The sequence below is a fragment of the Taeniopygia guttata genome, chromosome 7 (assembly GCF_048771995.1).
Source record: "Taeniopygia guttata chromosome 7, bTaeGut7.mat, whole genome shotgun sequence".
NCBI lineage: Eukaryota > Metazoa > Chordata > Aves > Passeriformes > Estrildidae > Taeniopygia > Taeniopygia guttata.
Window position 1 is genome coordinate 1,856,585 of NC_133032.1, and position 27,747 is coordinate 1,884,331.

A 27,747-nucleotide genomic window follows, 5' to 3' on the forward strand; every position below is an offset into this window, starting at 1 on the left:
CCCGCTGCGGCAGGTGCCCAGCCATGAGGTAAAGCAGGGATTGCATCACCAGCATGCACAGTGGTGCAGCAGAGTGGCACCAGCCACTGCAGGGGCTGCTGCAGCTCACACGGGCTGGGAGGTGCTGAAGGGTTCTGGGGGATGCAGTGGGGCTGGGGCCACCTTGGTGACACTGACACCCTGGGCTGGCAGGGACGGGTCCAGTGGTAGCTGACGAGCAGAGCCCACCTGATGCCCTGTCCTGGCACCGTCGGGCCATGGGCAGGGCTCCCACACGTCACCCGGGGGTTTATTTTTAAACCTGGCTTTTTTGGGGCACACTTTCTGTTCTAGCTTCTCTTCCTAGACTAGTCAGTTTAGCAGGAGTCACTTCCTCCCAGACTGGCCCACTGGGGTCAGGAGCCATCTGGGCTCATTCTTACCCACGCCAGTGCCATGGCCTGTGGGGAGCAGCTTTCCCAGGCTCGTGCCATGCAGGAACCCGTGAGTCACCACGGAGCGATTGCCTCACCCGGTGCTGACGCCAGCCCTGTCCACAGTCAGGTTTCACTTTTGTTCTCGCACCTGGAAATCCCACACCTGGGATTTCTTGCTCCAAGCAAGGTTCCTTGAACCCAAGGAAGGGGCTCCATCATCACCACCTGTGCTGCTCTCCTGGCACAGCACCATCGGCAGCCGGTGATACTTCAGATTTTAGCTTTGCTATTTTTCACATTCTGTGCTGCTTTAGTGTGCACTTCTGAGCTTCGGATTAGGGGATGGTGAGCTCTCTGCACAGAGTAGGAAGACTAAACAATTCCTTTTCTAGCTGGGGACCAAGGACAAATGATCCAAATCTCAGGCCCAAGAGCACAAACAATGGCAGAATGAAGAGAGAAAAGCAGGATGGGACTTCATAACCTAAAGCTGTAATTGGACAATTAACTCCAATATGCAAATAGAGCAGAACTTATAAAAGTGTGAGACCCATGACCAGTTGTCCATTTTGTGACCATTTTGGTTCATCTTGGGTGTAGCCTTGGCTGGGCTCTTGTGCTGCCCAAGGTGGATCCATTGAGGAGATCCTTTTAGTAAATCCCTGCTTTATTCTTTAGCTCCATGTAGTCTCTGCTCTAGGTCAGCCTTCACAAGGCATCACTGTGGCTGGAATGATGATTGTGGTGGGTCCCCAGTGCCCTGTAGACTTTGTTGGCACAGTGTGATGTCCTCAGCCCATGCTGGCTTTGAGGAACTCTCCACTGCCAGGGCAGGAGCTGGCACTGGCACGGTTTGGGGGAGCTGTGGCCAATGCAGCCATCCTTTGCTGGCTGGGCTATGGTGGAGCGTGACATTTTTGGGCAAGACACACTGAAGCCCAGGATGGCAACACCCCATCCCATGAAGAAAAAGCCCTCACTGCTGCTCAGCCAGGTCTCTGGGGGCTCAGATATGGCTGGCACAAATATCTGAGCAGGGTGCTCAGGAGAGATCCTCATCCCTCCACCTCAGCCACCACGGGTGCCAGGGGCTGTGCTCATGGCCTGGCTTCGCCCCGCAGCTTTAGCTTTTCTTTGGTGCCTCTGAATTTCCTTTTGCATGTGTGAAGAGACGAGGTTTCGCTTTACTTCTCCAAACAGAAATGACACCTGGGAGAGAAAAGCCACAGCCATGGGAAACAGGAGCCAAAGCTGTCCCACGAAGATGTGATGCTGCTCTGTGACCCGACGGGTGACCCGAAAGTGTCTCGGCAGGGATCGGTGGTGTGGGACCGTGGTTGGTGGTGGATCACTCCTCTCTCACTGGGGCCACATTTATTTTACATCTGTTGGGATTTTCTGCTAAAGTGTCCTCTATTCCAGCTGAACTGTGCCTGTTTGGATGACAGAAGTGGTCTTATTTATGCTGGTTTGGACTTGTATTTCACAGCTATATTGATCATGAACTTTGTTGTGTTGAATAAAAATTAATGTCCTGTGGGTTTCTTTAACGGGAGAGAAAGGAAAGACAGAGCCATTGTCCTGTTCACCATAAAGGCAGACAAGGGACCCCAGCCCACATCAGGCTCAGGCTTTTAATTACTGACCTCCCCATACCTGCTGCTGTGAGGGAGGCTGGCATGGGAGCCTGGTCCAGTGGCCACATCCATGACTGGAAAACCTGTGCCCACCATGCTCTGGGGCTTTGCTTTAGAACCACGTTTTGCTGTCCTGGCTCTTCTTCAAGTTGCGTCTGCATGGAGTTTGGACAAAATGGAATGAACCACTGTCCAATCCACTGCCCCCTCCCATCCTTCATCTCCACTAAGGTTTTCCAGGAAAGATCTGAGCCCTCTGGGATGCTGTTGGAGCAGAGGAAGGGCTCAAGAAGGGTTGGATGGACCCTGTGAGTCAACAGCTGGTCCTGCTCGACCTCTTCATTAATTGAACATGAGCCAGGAAAGTGTCCTGGTGGGAAAGAAGGTGAATGGTATCCAGGGCTACACTGGGAGGAGTGTTTCCAGAAGGCTGAGGAAGGTGATTCCTCCCCTTTCCTCAGCACTGGTGAGGCCACTCCTGAAGCGCTGGGTCCAGTTTTGGGCTCCTTAGTGGGAGAGATACATGGCAGGGACTGGAGGAGTCCAATCAAGGTCATGAAGATGATGGACAGGAACATCTCTGCTATGAGGAAAGGCTGAGAGAGGAGGCTCAGGGGCTCATGGTGGTGTGACAGCACAGCACAAGCTGAACCAGGAAAAGTCCATCTGAACACAAAAACAGAGACTGTGAAGTGTCTGCTCCATCCTTGGTCACTGTCCTGGGCAGCCCATGCCAGCTGATCCTGCCAGAGCAAGGGTTGGACTGGATGATGTTGAGAGGTCCCAGCCCACCTCCATGACCACATCCATGTCACTCTGCTCACCCACAGGTGTACCTTTCCACATGCTTCCACAAGAAATTTTCTCCTTTTCTCGGGCTCACCAAAATCAGCACTTTAGTTCCAAATACGAACATTAAAAAATGGGTCTTCCCCGAGTGTTCTGTGGTCACCGTGCAAGGCCCTGCAAAGTCTATTTATGCCTTTTATTTTCTTACTGTCTTTGCTTCTCAGATCCAGGCACTGCCCTGATTTTTTATATTTAATGCTTGGTGAACGTGTGAGACTAAAAGCACAGCAGTGACCACCCACAGGAGGTTCCCTTGATGAAGGGACAGTTTGCTGAGAGGTGCTATTCCAGCTGTCAGCAGAGGGATGGCAATACACCCTGTTTGTGTCTCCAGGCTGAACAGGGAGGAAACCCCAGCCAGCTCCAGTGGTTTTTAGGGTGGCAGCCCTGCTCATCTTCATCTCCCTCCACAACTGTGTCGCACCTGGAAAACTTCAGGTGGAAGTGCTTCTGCTTTCACCTTTTTCCTGGCTTTGGTGGTGAACTGGTCCCTCAGGATAACACAGCCATAAAAGCTTATGCCTGCAGCCTGGACTGTGTAGTGCCCACTCCTGGCTGCTGCTTATGGCCCCAACCCACCATGCCCTTTCCCACAGGGAAACTGAGGCCAGAACTCCTGCTGCTACTCAGGAGGCACCAGAACCCTCCTGTCTGCTGTGAACCTGTTGTCCTCAGGTGTCCCCCACAGCTTTCAGCACAGGGTGGGGCTGGGTCCTGCTGGTGACCCCAGCACTTGCCACCCCCAGCCCCAGCATCCCTTGGCATCCCGGGCTGAGGCGGAGCAGGCAGCAGGGCCAGAGGCAGCAGGGCAGGTAACGGAGGGGAGGGGAGATTCCCTGCACCACTTTCATTTTCTTGTTTCCAGCTCTGCCAGCCTGGGTTTTCCTACTAAGATGAAAGCACTAGGCAGGAATAAAAAGCCAGAGATGGAGCAGCAAGGCAGCTACAGCGAGCAAGGCAAAGCAGATCTCTGGGACAGCCACCAGCCCAGCATCTCCACGTCTGAACAAGCCACCTGTAGCACCTGTCAGGCACCTCTGCATCTGAAATTTAGAGAATCCTGCTCAGAGTTCTCCAGTTCATCCTCTCTGGCATCTTGCACCACAGCCGCCTCACCCCATCGTACTCTATTGCCGACTGTCAACCTTTCCTTGCCGAAATGTTGCACCCCAGCCTCACCCCACTGCTCGTGCTGGTGCTGGGGGTCAGCCTGAGGGCTGCCTTTCCCCATCACACCCTGAATAAGGACTGCAGGCTGTCCAAGTACCAGAACATTGTGCAGGAGGAGCAGCAGGCTATGGACAAGATGAGACAAGAGTTTGTGAGTACTGCTGGCAACAGGGGGCTGTGGGCTGGCAGGGGTCAAGGCAGAGGGGATGCTGAATTCAAGAGCTGAGTGATAAGGTGCATGTTTTCTGCAGCAGTTTGGGGATGAGGAAGATGTTTTCCAAGGGTATTTGGGGACACGAAGGATGCTGAGTCAAATTTCATCCTGGTTTCAGAGCCCTCAAGGCTGGCCGGGGTTGTCCAATATAGCCAGAAGTCACGATGAGAGTTTTTCAGTTTGTCTCTTGGTTTATGCCTGCAGGTGAACAACCACAAATGCAACACCAGGCTCTTCCACCGGAAATGGAACGCAGTAGACCTGCCGGTAAGAATGAGGTGATGCTGTAAAAAGGGGGCACACCTCTCCTGTCCGCCGGTTCCACCCACCCGCACCCCCGGGCCAGCCCTGCTGCTTCGGGTCCCTAACCAGGACACTCCCACCCACAGATGTCCGACCGAGTGGTGCTGGTGGCGGCTGAGCTGAACCTCACCACTGCCATGCTGGAGCTCCCCGCTGCCCCCAGCTTTGCCGAGGTGCGCCGGCGGCCGCTGGACTTCTTCAGGCACGCCCGGGAGGACGTGCGGGGCTGTGTGAGTGCTTCCCCGAGCCCTGTCCGCGTCGGCTCCGCGGGAGCCTCCGGGCCCTGTCCGCGCCGGCTCCGCGGGTGCCTCCGGGGCCTGCCCGGGCCCTGTCCGCGCCGGCTCCGCGGGAGCCTCCGGGCCCTGTCCGCGTCGGCTCCGCGGGAGCCTCCGGGCCCTGTCCGCGCCGGCTCCGCGGGCGCCTCCCCGAGCCCTGTCCGCGCCGGCTCCGCGGGAGCCTCCGGGCCCTGCCCGCGCCGGCTCCGCGGGGGCTCCGCTCCTCACCCGCCGCTCTCCTTGCAGGTGGATCCTTCGCACCAGCCCTCGGGCAGGCTGAGGCACTGGCTGCACAAGCTGCAGGCGGCCATGCGAGCAGTAAGTCGGGCCGGCGGGGTTCTGCAGGCTTTTTGGGGTGTCAGCGCCCGAGCCCCCGCTGCAGAGCTGACCCAGCCCATCTTCCCCCCGCAGGAGACCCCCGAGAGCACGGCGTGCCTCAGGGCCACCGCCATCCTGCACGTCCTGCAGGTGCTGGACAACCTGCGCTGCGCTGCCCTCCAGGACAAATGCTGCCGTACTGGGATGAACTGCTGAAGTGCTGAAGTGCTGCTGAAGTGCTGAAGTGCCCTCAATCCCCAGCCCCCGGCACCGCCCCCGGAGACGCCCCGAGAACCGGGAAAAGACCGCTGCGCTGCGCTGTTACTGCCTATTTAACCTATTTAACCACCTATTTAACCCCCTATTTAACCCTTCTTACGCGAGCTGATGAATTTTTTTTTTTCCTTTTCTTTTCTTTCTTTCTTTTTTTTTTTTTTTTTTTTTTACGGTCTTTTAAATTATTGGCTTGGGATAAGGCGAAGTAATGCCCTTCCCGAAAAAAATGCGAATATTGCGTATTTATAAGGTACCTTTGTTTGTCTTGTTCTGAACGTGTTTTTAAGGAAATCTATTTTTTTACCTGCTATTTATTAAAGATTATATTCTGCATACTTGCCTGTATAAATTATTTTCTTTTGTGCTATTTAATACGGAAACTGAATTAGTTAACTGAACTACCGTAAGCACGTGTTTTTAGTATGCGTTTCTGCAATACCACAGCACAGGTGTCGCCCGCACATCCTTGCAAGGATATTGCCCAAAAGGAATATCTACTCGTTTAATCTGGGGGCGGGGAGAGGAAAAAAGCCTGGATGTTGGGTTTCTTGGAGAGCTTTAATAGCTTCTGTCGCTCGGCCGCGCCCCAGGCGCTGCCCGTGCGCTGCCGCCTAACGCCGGGAGCAGCGCCCGGGGCAATGAAAATCCAACCGGAGGGAAACGCCCTTTGGGCCAACACCTCCCAAGGGCGGGGAGAGCCCCGAAGGCGTGGCTGGAATTCCCCATGGATTCCGGGAGCGGCTGCTCGTTCTCCCGAAACGCCGGGCTGCAGGAAAGCTTTGCTCTGTGAGCTCGGGAGCAGATGCCACCAATAGCTCCTGTGGGAGCCACCTCCTGGCCCTGCTCCCGATTTCACCGCTCGCTTCTGAAGTTTGCGAGGAATCCCTCTCTGGGACCTACGTACAGCCAGCAGCTGTGCGAGGAGGATGTTTCTAGGATGTTTCTGTCCAAAGCCGCCGTGCTGTTATCCAAAGGACACATGGATCCGGAGGGACAAGCCTAAGGAGGGAAGAAAGGGCTCTAAGCAGCAGTTCTGTGCTGGTGTAACCGGATTTCAGTAAGCTCGGTTGCAGTTTCTTTTTGGGGAAGGGGCACTGGTATGGCTGCAGTGAATGTTCACGATTCAGGGGGTATTTCAGTAGCTGTCTGCCAAAATGCCCTTGTCAGGTCTGCCCTACCACACCTTCTCACCTGGGTGCTGCTTTCATGGCTAAGTTTTGGTTCTCTTGCTTAGTGAACGCTACCAAATGGAAGAACTTAAAATTTATGCACCTGTTTTACAGATGATTTAACAGAACTGTGAAAATGTATGAAGTTTTTGGGCAGTCTGATTATGATACCCAACTATTCACTCTCCATTACTAAATGCACTCTTACAATAATTTTTTACACATATTCTATCTGGTGGACTTGTCCTTCTATATGATTGATATTTCTATTTGATTGATGTTATAAATAACAAATATAGTTATTGGCTTTTGCCTTTATGTATTAGCGTTTGCAAATTATTGTTGATCACAAAAATCCTGATATAGTACAATTTGTAATTACTGCTTTAGATAAGTATAATCTGTCCGTTTATGTATGCACTGTGAAAAACACCAATCACTTGTTTTTTAAAATTTTAAATGTTTAATAATAATAAAATGGTTATAAAAATAATAATACAATTAGAGTAATAAAGTTTAGAGTTGGGACAATTACAAGACAATAAAAAGCAAAGAATTACGGACGTCCAGATCTCTTGGACACTAAGTCATGAAAAGCATGACTTGTGAACAAAGGAATCACCCTTAAACCAATACACTTGTTGCATATTCATATATCCTTCATGGTTATGCATACATTCTATTCTAAACAAGAAACTCTGTCTGTTGTATGTCAACTGTTTCCTTTAATCCCCTGGCATCTTCGAGTCTGAGCAAGGCCTGAAGAAATTAGCTTCTTCTGATAAGAAGCCATAAATTCCTCTCCTTTCGAAGATTTAGGTGTTCCTTGAAGTGAGTATCTCATTCCTAAAAAGAAAACTCCCCCCACGTACATAGTCTCTATTTTAACATTATGTTGTAACCTAAAACTACACTTAACACAATACATAAGAGAATTAATACAGCATAACTTTCTGACATTACACATATAGTATTCATTGTAACATTTGTGAAAAGCCAATCATAAATATGCATTTTTCACATGCACCATATAGCTTTTATAAATAGTAGTGTAATATATATTATCTTAGACTGTAGCATAATAGACTGTGAAATGTTAAAATGCTTCTTCATGTAACCAACTCAGAAAATGGTGTAAAACAATTAAGTGATTTCCCATATTAGGGACTATCTTATCTGAAAGACAAGATAACGGAAACAGAAACCAGAGTAGCGAATAAAATAGAAGAATTTATTAACCGCCATTATCAGGGAGTGAAAATACAACAGGATGGAACCACAAGAAGAAATAAAATATATTAAGTTAATCTACAAGATAGCATGAAGACAAGTCAAAGGTTAAAACCAAGCAAAAGAACATCTAAACTGAAAAGAATGTTTGAATATGTATAAAATCTTATGAATATGCATGTACTCACTGTAATGTAACAGTATGTAGAGAACACGGTTTAAATTTTTATTTGCTTTTTTTTTTATTTTGGCAAATAGCCAAACACTCCAGTGCTGTATTTTATCCCTTTTATCCCTTAATAAACTTTTATAAAAATTTTAATTAATGAGTCGTGTTTCTTACAATTGACTATTGCATATTGACATTATTGACCCATGGATTGACTGTTCCATCTGATTCACTAGTTTTTCCACTCATCTGCGGCTGGAATGTACAAATAGTCGATTAATTTCAGCAGGAACCAAGGCAAACGCTGCAGCCTGGCTAAGCTTTGCTTTTGAAATCATCCTGACAATTGCTGGTTTTTCTCCCTCTCGGTGTGTTCCTATTTCCCACTGACTCGGTGTAATTTATGTTGTCCCCTTTCCACAGCAGTGTGAGGGCACAGGAAAAGAATGGAATTTATTGGAAATGGCCAGGAAGGCGGTGGGATCGCCATCCCTGGAGGTGTTTAAGGAACGACTTGTTCCTTAAAGAGGATCGGGGTGCCGCGGTCTGGGTGACACGGTGAAGATCCGTCAAAGGTGTGATCTCAGAGGTCTTCCCTAACCATAAACCTGTGCTTGTGTTTACAACAGGTGATAAAATTCAGCCTGGGGACAGATAACTAGACAACACCATCTCCCCTCAGGCACTGCCCCAACATGGCGGCGCCGCCTGAGGGGCCCCCCACGGCAGCCCCAACATGGCGCCGCCCTCCTGGCGGCTAACGGCCTCCACGCCGCCCGCGACAAACTCTCGCGAGAACGCAGCGGGGGCGCCCCCGGCCCCGCCCGAGCTCTCGCGAGATCTGCGCTGTGGGAGGAGGAGGAAGAGGAGGAGGGAGGCGCCGCCGCCGCCGCCGCTGCTGTCCCGGGCCGGCGCCGGGGATGGTGTTGGCCGCGGCTGCCGGGCCCTGACGCCGCGTTCAGGTACGTGCAGGCTGCCCCTGGCTCGGGCCTGGCCGCTCCCGCTGGCCCCACTTCTGCCGGCCCGCCAGGCCTCGGCTCCCGGCGGGCTCCCCGTGCCGGCGGAGGGGCTGCCCTGGCTCCCGGGGGAGCTGCAGGAGTCCCCGGCCTTTCGCTGCCTTACTCAGAAATGAGCACAGCACCTCTCCCTTCCTCCTGTGCCTCCGCGGTAAAGCTTTGCCTGCGATTTGAGAGTGCTTTCTCGCTGGGTTTCATTAGAATTTGGGGTGCAGCCGAAGCGAATAATTTCTTTTCTAGACTGCTCCTCTTGGTTTTCCTGGTTGTTTGGGATAAGTTGTAAAGGTATTTAGGCATTTAATGCCCATCGAAGTTGAATTTATTTAAAATCAGCGCCTAAAAGATGAGAGTATCTTTGAGGGGACAGCTGGTCTGCAGCTTACAGGTATTTTTTTTTATTATTTTGTTTAATTTATCACCGCATTCATTACTTTTCAGCCTCCTGCTCCCCCCTTTTCTTTTTTTTTTTCTTTTTTTTTTTTTTTTTTTTTAAGCAGCTGTTGTTTCTTCATTCTCCAGGGAAAAATGAAGCGTTTTGTTCTGCTTATTCTTTCTCCCTCCGGGGTGAAACCTACAGTTTGTTTCGGTTGAGCCAGCTGGATTTCATACTTACCCTGAACTGTACTTTTGTTTTTAAACATACATCTTGAAGCTGTCGGCTTCACATCACTTGTCAGCGCCAGGGAGCTTGACCTTCGTGTAGATCTCACCGGAGTTTCCTGCTGTTAGGGACTGTTGTGAAATACATTATTTCTTTTTTTAAGCTTTGTTGCTCGCTTTTCTGTTAAGCTCTTCTCAATCTCTAAGTAAAGACTATACCCTGGCTTTTTGCATTTTCCCCCTGTTTATTTGGTTTAATTAATTCATATGACTTAAAATATAAGCAGTTCCCCTACCATTTTAGCTGTTAGGGAGCCTGAAGGGTTTGGGTTTTGTCAGCACCGTGTTGGTTTTAGCCAAAATATTCAAGAAGGAGGAGTTGCCTTCAGCTGGGAGTAGCGTGAAAACATACGAAACCGTGACAGATTGGAACTTTTGGCTTCATGACTTTAGCATTCTGAGCACCTTTTACTGTAATTAATTTATCAGTGTGGCTATTTTCTAGAGTGGATGGCTGGCACAGCAGAAGCATCTCTTCATTTCAGTTACTTGGTCTCCATGTGTTGGGTTTTTTTAGCGTTGTGCAGCTGTGTAGGTGTTTGCACTGTTTGCAGCCTCAATCCCTTTCTGGTGCCCTGGGAGCTGTCTCAAAGCTCACTTCCTAGTTAGAGTGTTGTTCCAGGAATCCCTCCCCTTTCTCCGTTTTATTTATTTTTTCTTTTGGCCAGCCAAAAGGCAGCTGTGAATGTTGTCCTGGGAGGTGTGCAGGAGAGTAGGGGGTATTTTCACAGCTGGTCTTTCAGAGGAGCAGTGTCAGGCAGTGAATGGGGTTGTAAACACTGATGTAAGCCTGACCTCTCTCCAGAAAACTGAATTTTCTCTTGGCCTGATGCACTGCACCTCCCTCAGTATCCCCAGCCCAAACAAGCTCATTCCTCAAGTGCTGTGGGCCATCCCCACCTTTCACCACCTCGCTGTTACCTGTGTGCAGGTCCTTCATTCCTTATTCAGCTGGTGCCTTGTGAAGGCTGCCCTAGAACAGAGGCTGGACAGAGCTAAAGAATAAAGCAGGGATTTATTAAAAGGATCTCTTCAATGGATCCACCTTGGGCAGCACAAGAGCCCAGCCAGGGCTACACCCAAGATGAACTAAAATGGACACAAAAATGGACAACTGGTCACAGGGTCTGTCACTTTTATAAGTTCTGCTCTATTTGCATATTGGAGTTAATTGTCCAATTCCAGCTTTAGGTTATGAAGTCCCATCCTCCTTGTTTTTCTCTCTTCAATTCACAATTGTTTATACCTTTTGGGCCTGGAGCTTGTAACAGTTGTCCTTGGACAAGCTGGAAGAGGATTGTTCTGTCTGCCTACCCTGTGAAGAGAACTTGCTAGCACTTAATATGCAACTCGGAGTTACACACTAAAGCAGCACAGAATCTGAAAAATACAAAAGCCAAAACTTAAGGGATCACAACCCCCCTGAGCTGTTTTCACCCTGGTTTCTGGTGACTGTCCTGCCCTCTGTTGTGTTCCAGGTGGGAAGCAGCAGTAATGCTAACTCTGGCAAGCAAGCTGAAGCGGGATGATGGCGTCAGAGGCCCCCGTGCATCCAACCCAGCGTCTGACTCCACGCGCAGGGTGTCTGTCCGGGACAAGTTACTCGTTAAAGGTGAAACAGTATCTTGAAATTTGTTGGGATTTTCTGCTTTTGGTGTGTTGCCAGTGAACAGCACTGAATTGCCTCTAAGTTTCCACAGGTATTTTTCAGATGTCTTGTAGGATGTGGCAGTGGCTCTCTGGTCACAGAGAGCAGCAGACAACTTTCCCAGGCATCGTTCTGGGAAAGGCTGTGAGAAGATCAGAGAAGAGAATGAGAAAATTTCTTAGCTGTACTTGCTGCACCTGGTATTGTGAACATGTGGAATGTGTTACGGAGATTTGTTTGCCAAAGGGTGGTTTCTCAATTAGCCGATGGTGATGGGGTTTTAATTGAAGGACCAATTAGGTCTATCTGTAGTGAACTAAGGTATGAAAAAGCAATGGGTTTCTTTATAAAGAAAACTGTTATTAGCCTTCTGAAATACATGGAGCTTATGTCACTTATAACCTGACTGGGGACCCCTTGTGATGACAATAGAACACTTATTTTTATTGAATAATGACAGTAAAAACAAATATCCTCTTAACTCTGTTGAAAATTAGTCCATCAATTAAAACATGATAAAAAATTGCCACATAAGTGGCATTGAATGTAGAAGAGGAGAATGTCAAAAGAATTATATTTCCCTTGGTATGAAGGTGGTTTTTGAGCAAAACCATAACTGCCTGTCACAGGAAAAAACATCCTGAAAGTCACAGCAGTGTTTTGGTGCTTTTAATGGCACAGGTCAGAGGTAGCACACTTTAAAAAGATTTCAAAAAGCGGTGCAGAGGGAGATTTCTCTAGGCCTGGAGTCACTATAAGTTGAGTTTGAAGCTGTGAATAATAAACCAGTGATTGTATTGCAGTGTGGTGTGTTTTAGGAAGGATGCTGTAGGTTTTTACCAGCTGGTGGAAAAGAAGCCCCAAACCTACTGCTTGACAGCTGTGGGTAAGTGGGGTAGTTAAAGAGACAATAATTAAACTATTCTATTGTTAAATCAGGGACAGCTCTTTCCTGCACTTTTTTTTTTTTTTTTTTTTAGCATAGACAATATTATATTTAAAAATCCATAGATGCTTGCAGTTACTATGGATTTGAAGTCAGGTTCACTCCCTCTGGTAATAGTTGAATGTTAGTGGCAAAGGAATGTGTTGTTTAGGTTGAAGTTTCTGCTGAAAATGATCAGTAGCAAATACTCTGCTGTTGGTGTGTAAGCTGCCACTGTTTGGATTCATGCCAGTCAGAGGAAATCCACATTTCCTGTTCTTGTTTCAGAATGATTTGAGGCTGACACGGCTGTAATTGCCTCACTGTTACTACCTAACTAGCAGTGCATATGGCTTTTTCCAACTTAGGGTAAATTCTGTCAGATATCTGGAGCAAGGTATCACTGTAAATGCTGCTGCCTCAGTGCTCTGGGAGGTTCCTCAGCTGGTTTGTGGGAATGTTGTATCCACAATTTTCTCCCTGTATTGTTTTAAGGACGGGGAAGTTTTACATGCTTTAAATCATGATTTTGATCACTCTTACACTTCCAGTTTGGAAATCCTCATTTAACTTCAGATCTGAGGGGGAATGATTCAGGCAGGAGAAATAAGCTCTTTAACCAGGCTAAGCTACAAAGCCAAATTACTAAATATATATATAATCTGAGATTTTCCCTAACATACAGGTATAGACTTGAGGGGGAGATAGCAGTGTGAAATAAACATCCTTCATGTGAGGTGCCAGAGAAATTTTCCTCTACATTTAAAGCAATCATGTTTTTCAAAACCATACCCAAGTCTGCAGGGGAGGAAGAGAATGCAACCTGTAGAAAATTAGTATTGACATTGTAATTGTAGTTGCTGTGGCTGTGATAGCAAACTAGCTATCTAAGTAAAACTAAGTATTTAAACTCAGTAAGTTCAAGCTAAATACTGAACAGTCCCAGACTGACAAATGTTGAAAGCAGGTCAGTGCTCACATGGCTCTGACAAGCATTGAGTGCTGGGTCCTGATCTGATTGTGTGTGGAAGTTGCATCCCTGCTGTGAAATGAGTGGTGTGGGTCGCTTAAAGAGTCACCATCAAAGGCATCATTGGTGAAAATGTGCCTTAATATAAATTTGCAAAAGCACAACAGAGGTTGTTGGCAGGGTTTACACTACTGCTTACTGCATGGATAATACATGTAAAGGAAAATAAGAGTCAGTTTAGAGTGATATATGCAGAGGCTGGAATGAAAAGAGGAAAGGGAAAAAGGTAAAGGAAACTCTTGGTTGAGTCAGGAGGTTCAGAGTGAAATCCCTTCCATTCTAAACTCCTCAGGGAGGAGTCTCAGTGCAGCTGGACCCAGTCTCAGGCTTGGACTCAACAGTTATGTGTAAAAGATGTAGCAGAACTTAATTATAAAAGCAATTGAGTGTTATATTAGTTATTAATCAGCTATAAACATAATATAGATTCAAGATAATAAGATATATACTGTTTTATAGTGTTTTCAAGTCATGCACACACAAAAGATATATATACATAGATATACACACAAATGTGCAAAGGTAACACACACATGTATGGATGTGTATGTATACATGGGAAGACATATTAAAAAATTCCCCCCCAGAATCAATGAAATAGTCCTGTTTATTCCTTTTTGTGGAATTTTTTTCAGAATTACTGAAATTCAAGTGAGAATGGTACCATTTCACTCAGGCTGTACTTCAGCCAGGGAATGTCCCAAAGCCATCAGGCAGTGACTGATTATTCCTACTCCCATCTCCCACCTTGTCCAAGCAGCAGGAATTCCTGGTACAGTTGAGGAATGCTTCACCACAGCTCTTGTGCAAAGGCCAGGGCCTGATAGGAATTGCTGAAATTGCAGAGCAGGCCAGAGGCTGGGAGGGAGGATGCAGCATGATGGTGCTCTCCCAAAAGAGCTGTGGGAGCAGCTGTCAGTGTGCCGAGGGTGATTTCTGGGTGAAATGGGAGCTGACAGGAGAAGCAGATCATTTCAGTGTAACTGCTGAAAGTGAGAGGGTAAAGTAGTGGGAAAGACTTGTTGGGGGTGTTCTGTTTTAAGCTGCTTAAGTTAAATGTAGACCATTTGTTTACAAAAGTTTCTAGAATTTGCTCCAACACTTTCAGGTAGATCAGCTGCAGCAGCACATACAATGGTGAACTCCTGATACTGATGGTGTTTCTAGGTCATGTAAAGATTGCAGGATGAGTTTGGACAGGAGTGCAGAGCTGCCTGCTAAAGGTGTGCACACAGCAGGGATGCTGCTGCAGCTGGATCAGCACCAGTGCTTTCATTGCTTGTTTGTGGAACTGTAATTTGAATTTAGGCTGTTGTACTGGATCCCAAAGCCCATAGGAACCTGGAAGAGTAGCTGTAAGTAGAAGTTGTCACTGTGTTTTGGCTGGAGTTAGAAACAGGCGACAGTGGCAGAACAGGGGAAGGGCTCCATCAGGTCAGTGTCCTGGCAACAAGTAAGAAAATAATTTCTCTTGCATAAAAGAAGAGAAATCCTGGCCTTCAGAAGGGGAGGAGGAGGAGGAGATGAGAAAAGGCCCAGAGTGTTCTATCCCTGCTCCACAGTAAATGGGGGATCATCTAATAAATCCTGGAGATGGATGTCTGCCAGCTTTGCTAAGGGTATTGTCCAGACACAGACTGTTGTTTTTCTGGAGATAAATTGCAGACAGCCTTGTTTGTGCTGAAAGGGAGTCCAGTGCAGGATCTCTCAGGGGTGTGTTGTCACACTGATAGCCCTGCAGCCCTCAGTTGTGTTGTGTCCTCTGCCTGGTCAGTAGATCAATTCTGTTTTGATTGAGGTGATGACCATGACCCCAGCCCCTGACAAGTGTAGATGATGCTAACAAACATTTGAAGACTTGGCATAGACCAAATGCATGCTGCCTGAAATTAGGAAAAATAAGTGCTAATTTAGGTATGATAGCCATTTGCACTGTGGGTGTGAAGAAACATCTCAGTTGGTGTTTGAAATAGTGGTGTCAGGCACTGACCTTGACTTTATTGATGGATGTATGTTAAACAGGCTTTGTTCCACTTCTGGGGAAAAGCTGCTCTTAAAACACTGCTCTTTGTTAGTTTTTGCTTAAGTTGTTCCTTTGGCTGCTTGTATCCAGCATTGTCACAGATTGAGGTATCAGTCATGGCTCTGGACACTTGGGCTATTTTATGGACGTATTATGAATGGAAATCTCTCTATCACTGAAGTTTTATATCTAGGGAAGTAATTCTGAGTCATTTGGATATTCTCTTCCAGCTGTAGAGAGGGTCTAGTAAGACACAGCTTTGTTCAAAATTCTGTGTGACTCATCTGTACATCTGTTTTCACTGCATTTCTGTCTAGGCTCAGTTGGAGAATAAGGCCCTAATTCTGTAAGCTTAGTATCCAAATTAAAACAGAGCAAGCAGTACAATTGCTTCAGCAGCTTTCATTTTGTTCTGTGCTGCAGAGGCAATTTTTAATGTTCTGTTCATCTCTAAGGGGAACTTCATTAAGCTGGGAGCAGGGGCCACATGACTGCTCCTCATAGCAAGCATGCAGTGCTGAACTTGAAAGGCAAATCCTGAAATTTAAAAAGAGCTGAGGACAAACCAAAGTAGTGCTTAAGATTACTATTACACAATGAAGGTGACTGCTAAATGGAATTGAAGATAGAGAGCATCCTGGATGGCAGTAGCAGCTCATGGATCACAAAGGTTGTCCCTTACACTGCATTTTTGGTAGTGCACAGAAATGTCATTATTCACTTTTATATTACTACTACTGCTTAGTTTGATTATGGCAACTGGAAATAACTTAATATACGTGAAAATGAGTTAACAGGGTTTATTCTTTGGTTATTTTCAATATCTGTAGCTTTTACCACCAGATTATGTAACCAGAAAATATTTTGTGTGCCTCTGTTTAAGCCTGAGAGAGTGGAAGGGGGAAACTGATGATGAAAGCGAGGTGAATATCCGTTGTAACTAAAAATTAGAGAAACCATTTATTTGCTTTCTTCAAGCCTTCAAAAATAGTAATATCCCTCCTCACAAAAACAGGTGAGGAAAGTTGAGAGGGGAGAAAATACTTTTTTTCCTTATACTGGTCTATACAGTTCAGAGGAACTAAGTAGGGAATACTATAAAGACAGATGGATAAGAATTAGGAGGCAAACAGCATTTCCAGAATTAATAGAGTATTAGAATTAGTACTTAGAAAATGGAATTTTTATTAATGTCAAAGTATTTAATCTTCACCTCTGGAAGTCTTAAAGAAGGAAATTGAAGAGGGACCTAAACAGGAGAGGGGGCTTTTTTGAACAAAACAAGCGAAGTAATGCTGCTGTGGATGAGACTGCTCACTTGAGGAAGTAATGCTTTTTATTTGGTGTACTTAAAACCAAACTCCAGCTCCAAAATCAAGCATAGAGTCTGACTTTTGTGGGAGACTTAGTAAACAATGTGCTGCTAAATTCTGGCTTGGGGAAGTGAGGGAGCAGAGCAGTGGGGTTGTGGTGTGTGCATTGAACATTCATAAACCTTGTACACACAGCAGGAGTGTTCCTATTTCTGTCTGGAGAACTGTCACGGGTAGGGAGAGTTATTGTTTGTGAAATCATTTATAAATAACTCTGGTTGCTTGTGTTAGGCTTAGAAGCAGCTCAGGAACTGTGTAGAAGAGAGAAAAGCTGAGACACGATTCATTTGCATTCAACTCTGGCAGTGTTTGTGTTGGGTTTAAGCCTTGCCTTTTTATGGTTTAAAGCAGCATTTGGAACTGTTCAAGCAGGTGTGTTCAGGGTAAAGAGCAGGTCTGCGCAAGCTCATCTCCACTTGGGCTGCTCCTGCAGCAGATCACACCAGGCTTTGGGAACACCAGATGGACTGTTTAGAGTTTCCTGCCACTTGGGTTTTCTGGTTGTCTCCTGATCTTAATGGTGTGAATTGAGACACAGATGCAGATTCTCCACGAAATGACCATGGAAAATACTCAAACTGAATTTTCTTCACTGTTTAGCTGTAGTGACAGTAATTTCTTGAGAGAGGAGCTCAGAAAAACTTTTAAGTTTGTGTGGGAAATGGATTTGTAAAGAATTTTTAAAACTTTCTATCAAGTTTATACAGTCTTGTATGTTTGTGTGTAAACACTGAGATAAGGTGTGTTGACTTAGGGAGGTTATGGAATAGAGATGACATTGTTGAGAGAGAGATGGAGCTAGAAATAAGTTTTAACAAGTTTTAAAAGATGGACTTGTAGAAAGACTAGATATTTTAGACAATTAGAATTGCGAGAGATTGTTGTAGGACTACATGAGAAAAAATATAGGTGATTAGTGTTAGAAGTAATAGTAGTATTGTGGGGTAAAAGTTAATAGGTTGATAAACGTAAGGTATTGTAACTAGGAAATAGGTTAGAAGAAAGTTTGTTCTTTAATTTAGTGGAACTTTAGGAGCTCTTGGAAGTTCAGTGCATTGGAGCTCTGTCACTTCCATACTTTGCTCATTTACAGATCTGTTCAGTGAGTTGGCAGCCTGCACAAGGGGCATTTTCTGACAGAGAATGCTCATGCCAGAGGTATTGATTTATAGAAAATGTGTGAGTTAAAACGTCAGAATCTCAGTGGAGCTTGAATGCTCTGGTCAAAATGTTTGCTTTCTGAACAGCAACATGCAGAAATGGTTCTAATGTCCAGAGAGACACAGAATTTGGAAAACCCTCAAACACTGAGCTTTGGCCTGTTAAATGTGCTTGTTAATTGGTGAATCACCAGTGTTTGTTCACATGGCACAATTAATAGTAACATCTGTTGCCTTACTTGATATTGCTTTAGACATTTAAATTATTGAAGCAGATATTTATCTGCTTTGTTTTCAAGAAGTTGTTTCATTCTTAGTTTCAGTGGTTTGTTGTAGAGTTCATTTGAAACCTCAATTTTGGTCCATTTGCCTTTGTTTCCAGAACTTTTGTGTGGGTTTATTAGCACAGCATTCCTACCTGTTTGCACACCTTCAGAGAAGGAGCACAGTGCTCCCTTCTGCTGGGTGTGAGCATTTTGTTTTCGTGTTTTCACGAGAAAAAACACTCATTCTTCTGCCAGGACAGAGAGAAACACAGGAGTGTGAACACGTTACAGGGAATTTCCCACATTCAAAGGAACTCTGATGATTTTAAACTCTCTACTGAGCCTTGAAGGAGGCAGAACTGCTAGCTCAGCCCTTGCTGGGACTGAGCATGCCTTAAGTGCCTCCCTTTCTGGGATCAGGAAAGGGCATGCAGGATTCATTAAGGTGAACATCACACAAGGACAGAAGGCAATAAAGAAAAGCAGTCAACACCTTAAAATAATTGAACCAGGTCCTGAACTTTACACTGTAGTGAAGATTGATGTGCCTCCCACTGTGAAAGGCTGGTGAATTTAAAGAAAGGTGTGAGGGAATAATCTTAGGAAAAGTTTTCGTAGCTGCAGCTTTCAGGGGTTGCTTGTCACATCTTTTTTTGTCAACCAGGAAGGGAAATTTGAGATAAAGTCCTTGATTACAGCTGAAATTACATTTTTTTGTGTGTGTTTTCTAAAGACAGTGCTTTAGTAAAAGTATGGCTCCAGTGTTGTCTTTCAGTGCATGGCTTTGGTTAAATCAGCTGTGGCTGCAAGTGTGGGATTTTAAAAGAGTGAAGTTGTGAATATTTTAGGTAAGTGGGAAGCACAATGCTTCTGTTTTGGTGTTTTCTTCTCTTGGTGTAGTAGGCTGCAGATGTAGGGTGTACCAAGCACAAGGGAGATGGGAGTCAAATAAGTGGGAGTCATTCCCACTGCAGAGAAATGCCAGGTTTGGTGAGCATGGATGGCAGGAGCAGGTCTGGAGAGTTAGTGGGAGTTGTGATGAGATCAGTTTGGGTTCAGTGCCAGGAATTGTGAATGACAGTTTTCTTCAGATATGTGTTTTTTGAGAGTGGGAAATAAAATCTAGCATGTTGTCAGCCCAAATAAATGGGCTGTGTCTGTGGAGGCCTGCAAGCAAAGTTAGAAATGGAAGATAAGACCACAGGAAAAGCCAAAAATATATTCCATTTTATTTCCTAGGACTTTAGAAGTAAAGGAGGAGATACCTTGGTGCATCTGGTTCATAAGAAATTGAAAGTAAGACTTCAATAAAATACACAAAACCAGGGTTTCTCCAGGGAAAATGACTTGGCAAGCTTAGGAATACACTTCATTTCCTGGGGGCTGTGGAACAGAATCAGGATGGTTCCTTTCTTTTAAGAATTTTAAGCTCAGGAAATAAATGAAAGGAGACTTTAATTGAATAGGAGTGCATATCAGTAACAAAACCTGTGCTTTGGAAATGCCAGTGCTCTGTGTGGTAGCAGCCCTGGTGCTTCAGTCTTGGCATAGCTGAACTTCCCATCAAAGTAGGATGCATTTGCCATGTCTGTAGGGCAGATGAGCATTTTTAGTAATGAATTGTGTGGCTTAAAGAGAAATTTCAAGGTAAACTTCCACTGCAGATTAATTATATTTTAAGTAAAATTGGATTTACGGGTTGGTTTAAATTAGATCTGCCAATTTGAACTTGAAGAAGGGATTTAAGCTTGCATAAATAATGGTTTTGTTTCTTTTTTTTTTTTTTTTCCAACAGAGGTTGCAGACCTTGAAGCTAATTTACCTTGTGAGTATAACATTTAATAGTATGCATTTTAAGGGGGGGAAGGAGCATTGAAGTGAACATTTTGACTGAAGTATGAATGCTGATGGTATTTGTTAACTCAGGGAAAGCTGTGTAAAGCTCCACCACACTGCCTTGAACAGATTTTCTCTGTTGCTTCCTCTTGTGGGGCTGTGGAGAACTGGACTCTCATTAGTGTCCTTTGGAAGGAGGATTGATACTTTGCCCCCAGGTTTTGATTGATGGGCAGTGGCAGCAAAACATTCATAAAATGCCCAAAAGGCTCCTTGGACTCAAGGGTGCAATTAGTGCCTCATTCCTGTTTTTCTGTTTTTTCTTTATTCTCTCATTTTCAAAACAGGCGATTCTGATTTAGGGGCAGAGCAAATAGTTCAGCTCTCAGGGAACATGAAGTCAACCTGCAGTTTTTTCACTTCCAGATGTAACTTGATAGTGAAATTACTCATGAAAACTAATTTTTTTTTAAGAGATATGCATATTCTCAAAAAAAAAAAAAAAAGGCAAGATAATATGGTTTTGGACCTGGAATCTTACTCGAGATATAAGCCTTCTTTAAAGAGAATTTACACAAAGTAATTTTAGGTAAACTTTTTTTCAGTGTGGGTTCTGTTAGAGGGTAACAAATACCAGAGTGTGTGCTTTCAGTTACTACAATGTGAGTGCTTTACTAGTGTTATAAATGAAAATTTGTCCAGCCAAATTAATATGAAAAATAAAATATTTATTTTACAATCAAATTTTATCTAGCCAGCCACAAGGAAAGAACAGAGCCGAGCCCGGGGTCGGCCCTGGGTGTGCAACAAAGAGGTCAGCCTCAGCAGAGGTTTTCCTCTCTGCCCACACACCTCCATCCTGGCACAAGCAAGTTTTATAGGGATAATTCCGCCTGAGGCCAAGATTTTTGTAATTAGTCCTTTCTTCTATTCAGAGTTCATGTGTTAATAATTCAGTGTCTGGAGTTTGTTGAATCCACATGGATCTGTCTGGGGATTCCAGAGATATCCATCTCGGGTCGTTCACGCGATGATCAGCGCCATGGCCCATCGTCTGGCGTCTGGCTAGCTGTATCTTCTCACTTGTAAATGAGCTTCTTAACATATACCTGGCCTCGGAGGGGAGGAGGGGGGGGGGGGGGAGGCTAGTACAAACAAGTATTTAACATTATATATTTCATATAAGGAAAGGCGCAAATTATGTCTATTACCCATAACACTAGGGTTTGTGTACAGTTCTAGGTAGGTTTTTTCAGGCAAATAGGATTTATAACAATGATACTGTTTAGCTCCTTGGCTACAGAAAAGGAACAGCCAGCTTGATGTGTTAAGAAGCTAAAGACTGCATAGTATGGGTGATAAAATAACCATGATAGACTTGTCTTCTCATGCCAGACAACAGTGGAGAACTCATTTCTGATGTAAATTATTCTTTTGCTTCACAGGTACATGTAAAGTGAACTTTCCTGACCCAAACAAGCTCCATTACTTTCAGCTAACTGTAACCCCAGGTAATTTTTTTCAGCATGTTCCTTTTTTTTTTCTGCGTGTTGGTGTTTAGGAAATGTAATTCCAAGAGGAATTCCAGTAAAGCATTTGGGTGAGGTGTGTCAGTCCCCTGGTGTTTGACCTGGAGAAGCAGTGGTGCGCACTTAATGGAGTGCCTGGGATGTTTCTGTAATCCAGTATTTTGAAGCCAGAGCAGCACTAGGTGTCACTGTTGCTGTTCGTTAGCCCAAACCAACTGGCCCTTCCTCCAGCAGAAATTTTGGGTGGTCTCTGTTAACGTGTCCATTCATGTGACTCCCTTTTGTGATGGAAAAATGAGTGAGGCTGCCTTGTCAGTGTAATTAAAAATAAATGCAAGAGCTAATCTAGAACTTTGTCCCTGTCATTCTCTGTAGGAGTTGTGCCCATGTTTACTTGGTGGGTGTCAATTCTGCTTGCACCAAATGCCCTTCACTTTACATGATGCTGCTTTATTTTATTTTGGAAAGGAGCTGACTTTACAGGAGCATCACTATGCAAATGAGTGATGTGTGAAAAAGCTGTCCTAACTCCAAGGTGTCTAAATCCCAGGAAGTATTCTGTCTGCTCTCTGCTGTGCAGCAGGATGCTGCAGGCAGAAACCAGCTGTTGAATGCAGAGCATGGGTTTTCTGCCAGTGATTTTAATTAACATTTTGTTACTCTAAACATAGCTGCACAGCTGAAGTCTCTGCAGTTGCAGCCTGACCCAAGTAAACATCTATTTTCAGCTGTGCATAGTTCAGGTGTAGAATCTTGTGATCAGCCATAGTTTAGCGCTGTAAAGGCAGAGCACAGCACAGACCAAGAAAATCTTTGTAGTTTTCTGCCTCTATTCAGTACTGAAGTTTTCTCTAGTGTATGCTAAATCTTAGTTTTCCTTGAGGCAGCAGAATGGTTGTCACAGGAGTTTTATGGTTCAAGCAGGCTTGAGCCAACTCTTTTTGTATTGTCTGAACAATGTTGCATGAATCTTGACTTTGTTCTATGCAGTCACTTTGAATGTGGCTGCTCTTGAAAGGACAGTAAAAGAAGCTTCCTTAGGCTTTCACAGAAAGACTAATTTGAATAAGAAAATGAACTTGACCACCAAGCAGAAATCCTTTCAGGTCCCTTGCTCAGCTCCTCTCACGAAAACCTTTCTCAGCCCATATTTAATGTCACAAAATTATCCTGACAGGAAGTTTTTAATTTAAAATGGTTTTGTAGAAAATCTTGATGAGGGTGACTGCTTCATATAATTGAAGAAATTCCAGTCTCTGTATGCTCCAGTTTTCTGCAGTGCACCATCAGTGGATATTTAGCAGCACGCGCTAGAACATGGCTAAGACTTGGATTTTTCTGCTGCAGTGGATAAACTCCATGTTCCCAAGGCAGACACTGCTGGTTTTCTCTGCTGTCTGAAGCTTCTCTTCCCTTTTGTCATTTGAAACTTCTGCCTTTGAAAAATACCCTTGTGACACCACTTGCCTCTGTTCTTATTTTTGCACCGGTATCATATTGGATTAAAATTGAGGGAAAATAAGGAGGTGGATGCTTAGAATCCAGGCTTGCTGCACTGATATTTGGAGCACAAAATTGGAAGCTGAGGATTCAAACATGGTAATGACCTGGAGAAAAAGAAAGGAGGTGACTTTAGGTAGCTTCTGTGCAGAAACCCAGAAGAGTAAATGCAATTTCCCTGCAGTTCTCAGGCTGTTGGATGAGTCTGGGGTTGGTGTGGATATTTGAGTGCTACTCTAGGGGGATTAATAAAGGCCCTGTTTTCTGGTGAAATGCCCACAAATATTGGTGAGTGTGGCTGATTCAGGGAGCAACTATGCAAAGTGCATCCTTTGTGGCCTGCCCTAATTATCTTGCATTTTCTTCTAAAGTGAGGAAGTAATTTGGTTATTTTCCAGAGCACTTTCAGGCATTGAAACACCCTACAAACACAAGCTAAGATTAGTCAGGTTGTTGGTAATGAAACTTGAGACTGAAGTGGGAGGGATGCTTGCTCTGCTAATACAGCTTGAAGACATAAATTTAGGCAGTAGGAGGAAAACTGCGGCTCAGACATCTTCCCTTTTTAGCAAAAGTCTAAGTGGCCAACTTCCTAAGTTATGTGTTAAAGCTGTTCCATTTGATGGGTTTATTTATAGCTCTTTCCTCACTGTTAACTCTGCCAGAACTTTTTTCCCACCACTTTTCCATGCCTAAAAAATTGAGGATTTCTCTCCCGGTCTGAGAACCTATTTACTTGAGATGCTGAAATATTACTTCATTGTGAATTATCTTGTTAATGCAGTGCAAGATTTCTGGCTTGGTACTGAGGCTCTCCAGAATTTTTAATATATATTTGAGTGACTGGTAATGAGTAGCTTTATTGTTGCTTTAGGAACACAGAGGCAGAATTGTATAAAAGAGGGGAGGAGAGATGTCTTGCTCTCCTAATTGTGTAAATATGTCCTTGCTTATTTGATAGCAGAGGCTGTGGGGTTTAGATTACCCAGTGTGGTTTTTGATTAGTGATTGGTGACAAGGTAAAACCAAAATATAAAATGAGTTGTAATGTGAGGCAGTGATGAATATTGAATTGTCTTGGAGGAAGGCTTAATCTGAAAGTTCTTGAGTGTTTCTGTTGGACAACCATTGCAGTGAGTGTTCATGAAACCTGGGGATTTTCTTTGACATAAAACACACGTGGATACATCCATCAGCAGGCATTTATTTAATTTTAGCAGGGGTGGAATGTGAAGAGCTGCTGCATGCTTTGCTCCAAGTCCAGCAAATCAAGGAACTCGTGAAATTAAGCCAAGGAAAAGAACTTTTGTACTGGGAAAAGTGATAATTCCTGACACTTGGTTAAAATGTATTATAGTGCTAGATGGTGGATAAAGTGCAGTCAGCTGTGTTCTGTTGGATAAATGTGGTGTTAGAGCTCCTGGGGGATATTGGACCATTTTCCCAATGACTCCTTTCTGGAACAATGTCTTGCTCTGAGTATGTTGCACATTTGACAGGGAACAGTTTCACCAAAAGGTATCAGGGTAACTCGCCTCTTACTTCCTGTTCTTCAGTAATGGCTTGCTTTACTGATTTTTACCTCAGTATATTTAAAAACAAAAGAGAAGTGCTTTTATCTTGCTTTTTTTCCTATAAAAATCAGTGCATGTCCCTTTACTTTCTGGTAAAGCATAGCATGCCTAAATTTGCTTAATAAATCCAGCACACGTCAGAATGGAATTGGAATGGGAATGGAGAATGGATTTGAAAAGCAGATCAGGAGACAGCAATCTGAAGGAAGATTTTGATGACCTACAATTGACAAGCTAGTTTCTTTTGTGGTTTGGAACAAGCTAGATAATAGTAAATTTCTTCTTAATCTTTCTGTAAACTATGAGTTGTTTAACAGAACATTTCTTTGCAGTGTTGGTTTAAGAAATATTAAAAATCTGCATCATTCAGTGTTAACCAGCCCTCCTGGCCTTCACTGGGGCTGGAGTGCTCAAGGTGTTTTGAGCCAGAGCATCTCTCAGATCACTTGTAAGCATTTCAGCTTCCAAGCAAGCTATTTCAAGAGTTGCAAGCTGTCATCCCATTCTATTAGCCCTGCTTAAATGCAAGTAGGTATTTTAATATGTCATATTTGAAAATTTAGCCATTTTAATATCAGTACAGAGGTTGGCAGAGAGGCAGATGTGTTCCTAGCAGATACATCACAGTAAGATAATTGGAAGAAAAAGCCTGCTTGCTCTTTTTGAAGTACACTCTGAAACATGCCCTTGGCACACATCATTCATACTACTCACCAGGATTGCCAGCACAAGTTTGGGAAGATCTGCTCAGTCCTGGAGCAGCATCTAGCAAGGGCAGGATTTCTCCAGCTCATTCCAAGGGTCACTGATGTGGTGCTGCCTGCTACATGCCTGGATTTGCTTCCTACAGTGAGAAGTTCTGTGCATGGTTCCTCTAGCTGGGTGTCCCTGTTCCTGTGATCAGGATGGTGGATTTTTCTGGGACTGTTGGCTCTCCTGACTTCAAATTTCTGCTGTAGAAATGCTGGGAGTGCAGGAGGACACGGTGCTCACACACTCCTTGGATTAGGTGGCAGCTGGTGGTGCAGCCAACTGAAGTGTTTGATGATAACCCTGTGCTGTTGTTTTAGTCTTGGTGCTTTTCTCTTTTTTAATTACTTGCCTTGTTTTCCCTTTTCTAGATGAGGGCTATTACCAAGGGGGAAAGTTTCAGTTTGAAACTGAAGTTCCTGATGCCTACAATATGGTGGTGAGTATTCGTCATTAGTCTCATAGTTGTCATTTTAGATTTTCTTTGCATGTAACAGGACTTCAGGGGGAACTTGGCATTGAGACTGAGAAAGGATCTTCTGTTTCTTAATAACATAAGTCTGTGGAATTGTCTGGCAGAAGCTCTGGAAAGTGCAGATGAGTCAAAGCTGAGTGTCCTCCCTTCTGGCTGAGGTTCTGCTCTCGCCTGTTCATTATTCATGAGACCTGCATTTAATGATTATTCTCATAAAAAGTTATACATCTAAGAATGAAACAAGTGAACCAAAAGGAAAAAAGGTTGACAGTTGTGTAACTTTCCCCCACGTTCTTCTGCTTTAGTGTCTTACTTTTGCTGTTGGCAGTTGAGTTCTTGCAGAGAGGCTGAGGAGTTTGTAAGGGAGGATCCTGGGGAAGAGTTTCAGGGAAGATCTTTGGTTCCTGTTCAGCTGAGCCTAAATTCAGCATTATCTCTATGTAGTAGTTGCTGTCACAGCTAAGTAGTGTTTGCAGTTGTGTGGGTTTGGTTTTGGGATGTTTTAAGTTCCCCTTGACTTTACCAAATCATTTAATTCTGTGGCAGATGAAGGTCACCCTCACTACCTTTTGTGTATTCATTTAATTCCCTTTGATTTTTGTATTCCAGTTGTTCACCCAAACAACACTGCTGCAGGAAAGTGTTTGCTGTGCGTTAACAGAAGAGCTGAAGTCCAGTGTTGATCTGAGTTTTTTGATTCTCAGTTCCCATAATTAAAAAGTCTTTGTTTTGTTGTGGTTCCCTGCTCAGCACTAGTAGGAGAATCTACAGCAAATGTTAACTAAATATTTTTAAATTTGAGCACCTCTTATCGAATACAAAGATAAAAAGTTTTGAAACAATGCAGGAGGTTGGATGTTGGACTGTGGTCAGGTTATTAATGCAGTATTAATCCCAATATTGAGGGAATTCTGCTGAGGTTGGTTTCCTGCCAGGCAGAATGGGCCTGACACAAGTGATGCCTGTTTTCAGGAGAGCTCTGAGACCTGCCAGGGCTCTCAGCCCACAGGCAAGGCTGGGATGCACACCTGCACTGGCAAAAGGAGTGGATATGTGGAATTGTGGTGTAGTGGAGGAGCATAAAATAAATAAAGAGAAACAATTTGGAAGGGAAGATTTGGTATTGTGGCCTGCAGCCAAACCACTCAGTGCTTTGCTGTGTGTAGTGTTCGCTTTCAGCCAGTCTGAGAAGTTCTCCAGAAACTGCTGGTGGAAGGTGGCAAGAAATATCTCAGGGCTGCTGTGTACTTCACCCCAGGGACTTATATCCCCACTAGGGCCTCCTGGGGGAAATGGTGTTTTCCACAGACTGTAAAGAGAAGAGCTGCAGTTGCAGGGTGCTTTAGCAGAATGCTTTGGGACTAGCTGGTGTCCAGAGAAAACATTTAAAATAACATTGACTCCAGATTTCTCTTAGGAGCCATATTCCTTCTTGAGGTAAATTTCTTCACTAGTGAGGAGTTACATCTGCAGGATACTGATCAAATTAAATACATAAATAATACATAATTTTTTGAAAAATACAAAATCTATTGGTACACCTGTCCTTTAAGAGTGCTAATTTTAAATGAGGGATCCCAGAGCAGAAGAGGCTGCTTGGAAATGGAGAAGAAAGTGAATGTGGTCACTGCTGTGCCCCCCAAGCTGAAGCTGCATCTACCTGTGCAGCTGGTGGTGTTTGAGGGTGGAAGGAGGAGTTTGAGCAAGGAAATAAATGGATTTGAGGAGTTTCGTTGTGCAGAGTCTCACAGATGCTTAGGTGAAACATCATCCTGAGGAAATCTCTGGATTTGTTGGTCTGGGGAGGGTTCAAAAATGATTCGGAACAAGTTCCAAGGAGAAGTTTTGTCTGAAGATAAGTTTTATGGTGGTGCTGCAGTTGTCCTGTCTAAAAGGAAAAAAGGAGAGAGAGAAAAACCTTTGTCTTACTGTCAGGAGTGGGTTTTTCTAACTTAG

General features: G+C 44.6%; 2 protein-coding genes across 3 annotated transcripts in view; both read left to right on the plus strand.

Annotated features, from left to right (window-relative positions):
* The first annotated feature begins 3,795 nt into the window (after positions 1–3,795).
* On the plus strand, positions 3,796–8,179 carry LOC115495912 (interferon lambda-3-like). Its single transcript, XM_072931851.1, has 5 exons — positions 3,796–4,253; positions 4,491–4,553; positions 4,676–4,825; positions 5,111–5,182; positions 5,276–8,179. Exons 1-5 carry the CDS (start codon positions 4,062–4,064, stop codon positions 5,396–5,398), a joined length of 600 nt encoding a protein of 199 aa, XP_072787952.1. The 5' UTR covers positions 3,796–4,061; the 3' UTR covers positions 5,399–8,179.
* A 655-nt stretch (positions 8,180–8,834) lies between these two features.
* Positions 8,835–27,747, plus strand: part of UBE2F (ubiquitin conjugating enzyme E2 F (putative)) — a 54,760-nt gene continuing 35,847 nt past the window's right edge. For both annotated transcript variants that reach the window (XR_003961235.4, XM_002193384.6), the window contains exons 1-5: positions 8,835–8,988; positions 11,181–11,314; positions 19,923–19,952; positions 21,409–21,474; positions 25,688–25,755. Coding sequence is in view for 1 of the 2 variants with exons in the window: in XM_002193384.6 (XP_002193420.1) it covers positions 11,197–11,314; positions 19,923–19,952; positions 21,409–21,474; positions 25,688–25,755 (282 nt within the window). In the remaining variant the exon portion in view is untranslated. The remainder of the gene's footprint in view (positions 8,989–11,180; positions 11,315–19,922; positions 19,953–21,408; positions 21,475–25,687; positions 25,756–27,747) is intronic.

Coding starts and splice junctions, on each gene's coding strand:
- LOC115495912 (XM_072931851.1), top strand. CDS start 4,062: ATGTTGCACCCCAGCCTCACCCCACTGCTCGTGCTGGTGCTGGGGGTC. Junction 4,254..4,490: donor CTGGCAACAGGGGGCTGTGG/GCTGGCAGGGGT, acceptor TTATGCCTGCAG/GTGAACAACCACAAATGCAA. Junction 5,183..5,275: donor TGCAGGCGGCCATGCGAGCA/GTAAGTCGGGCC, acceptor TTCCCCCCGCAG/GAGACCCCCGAGAGCACGGC.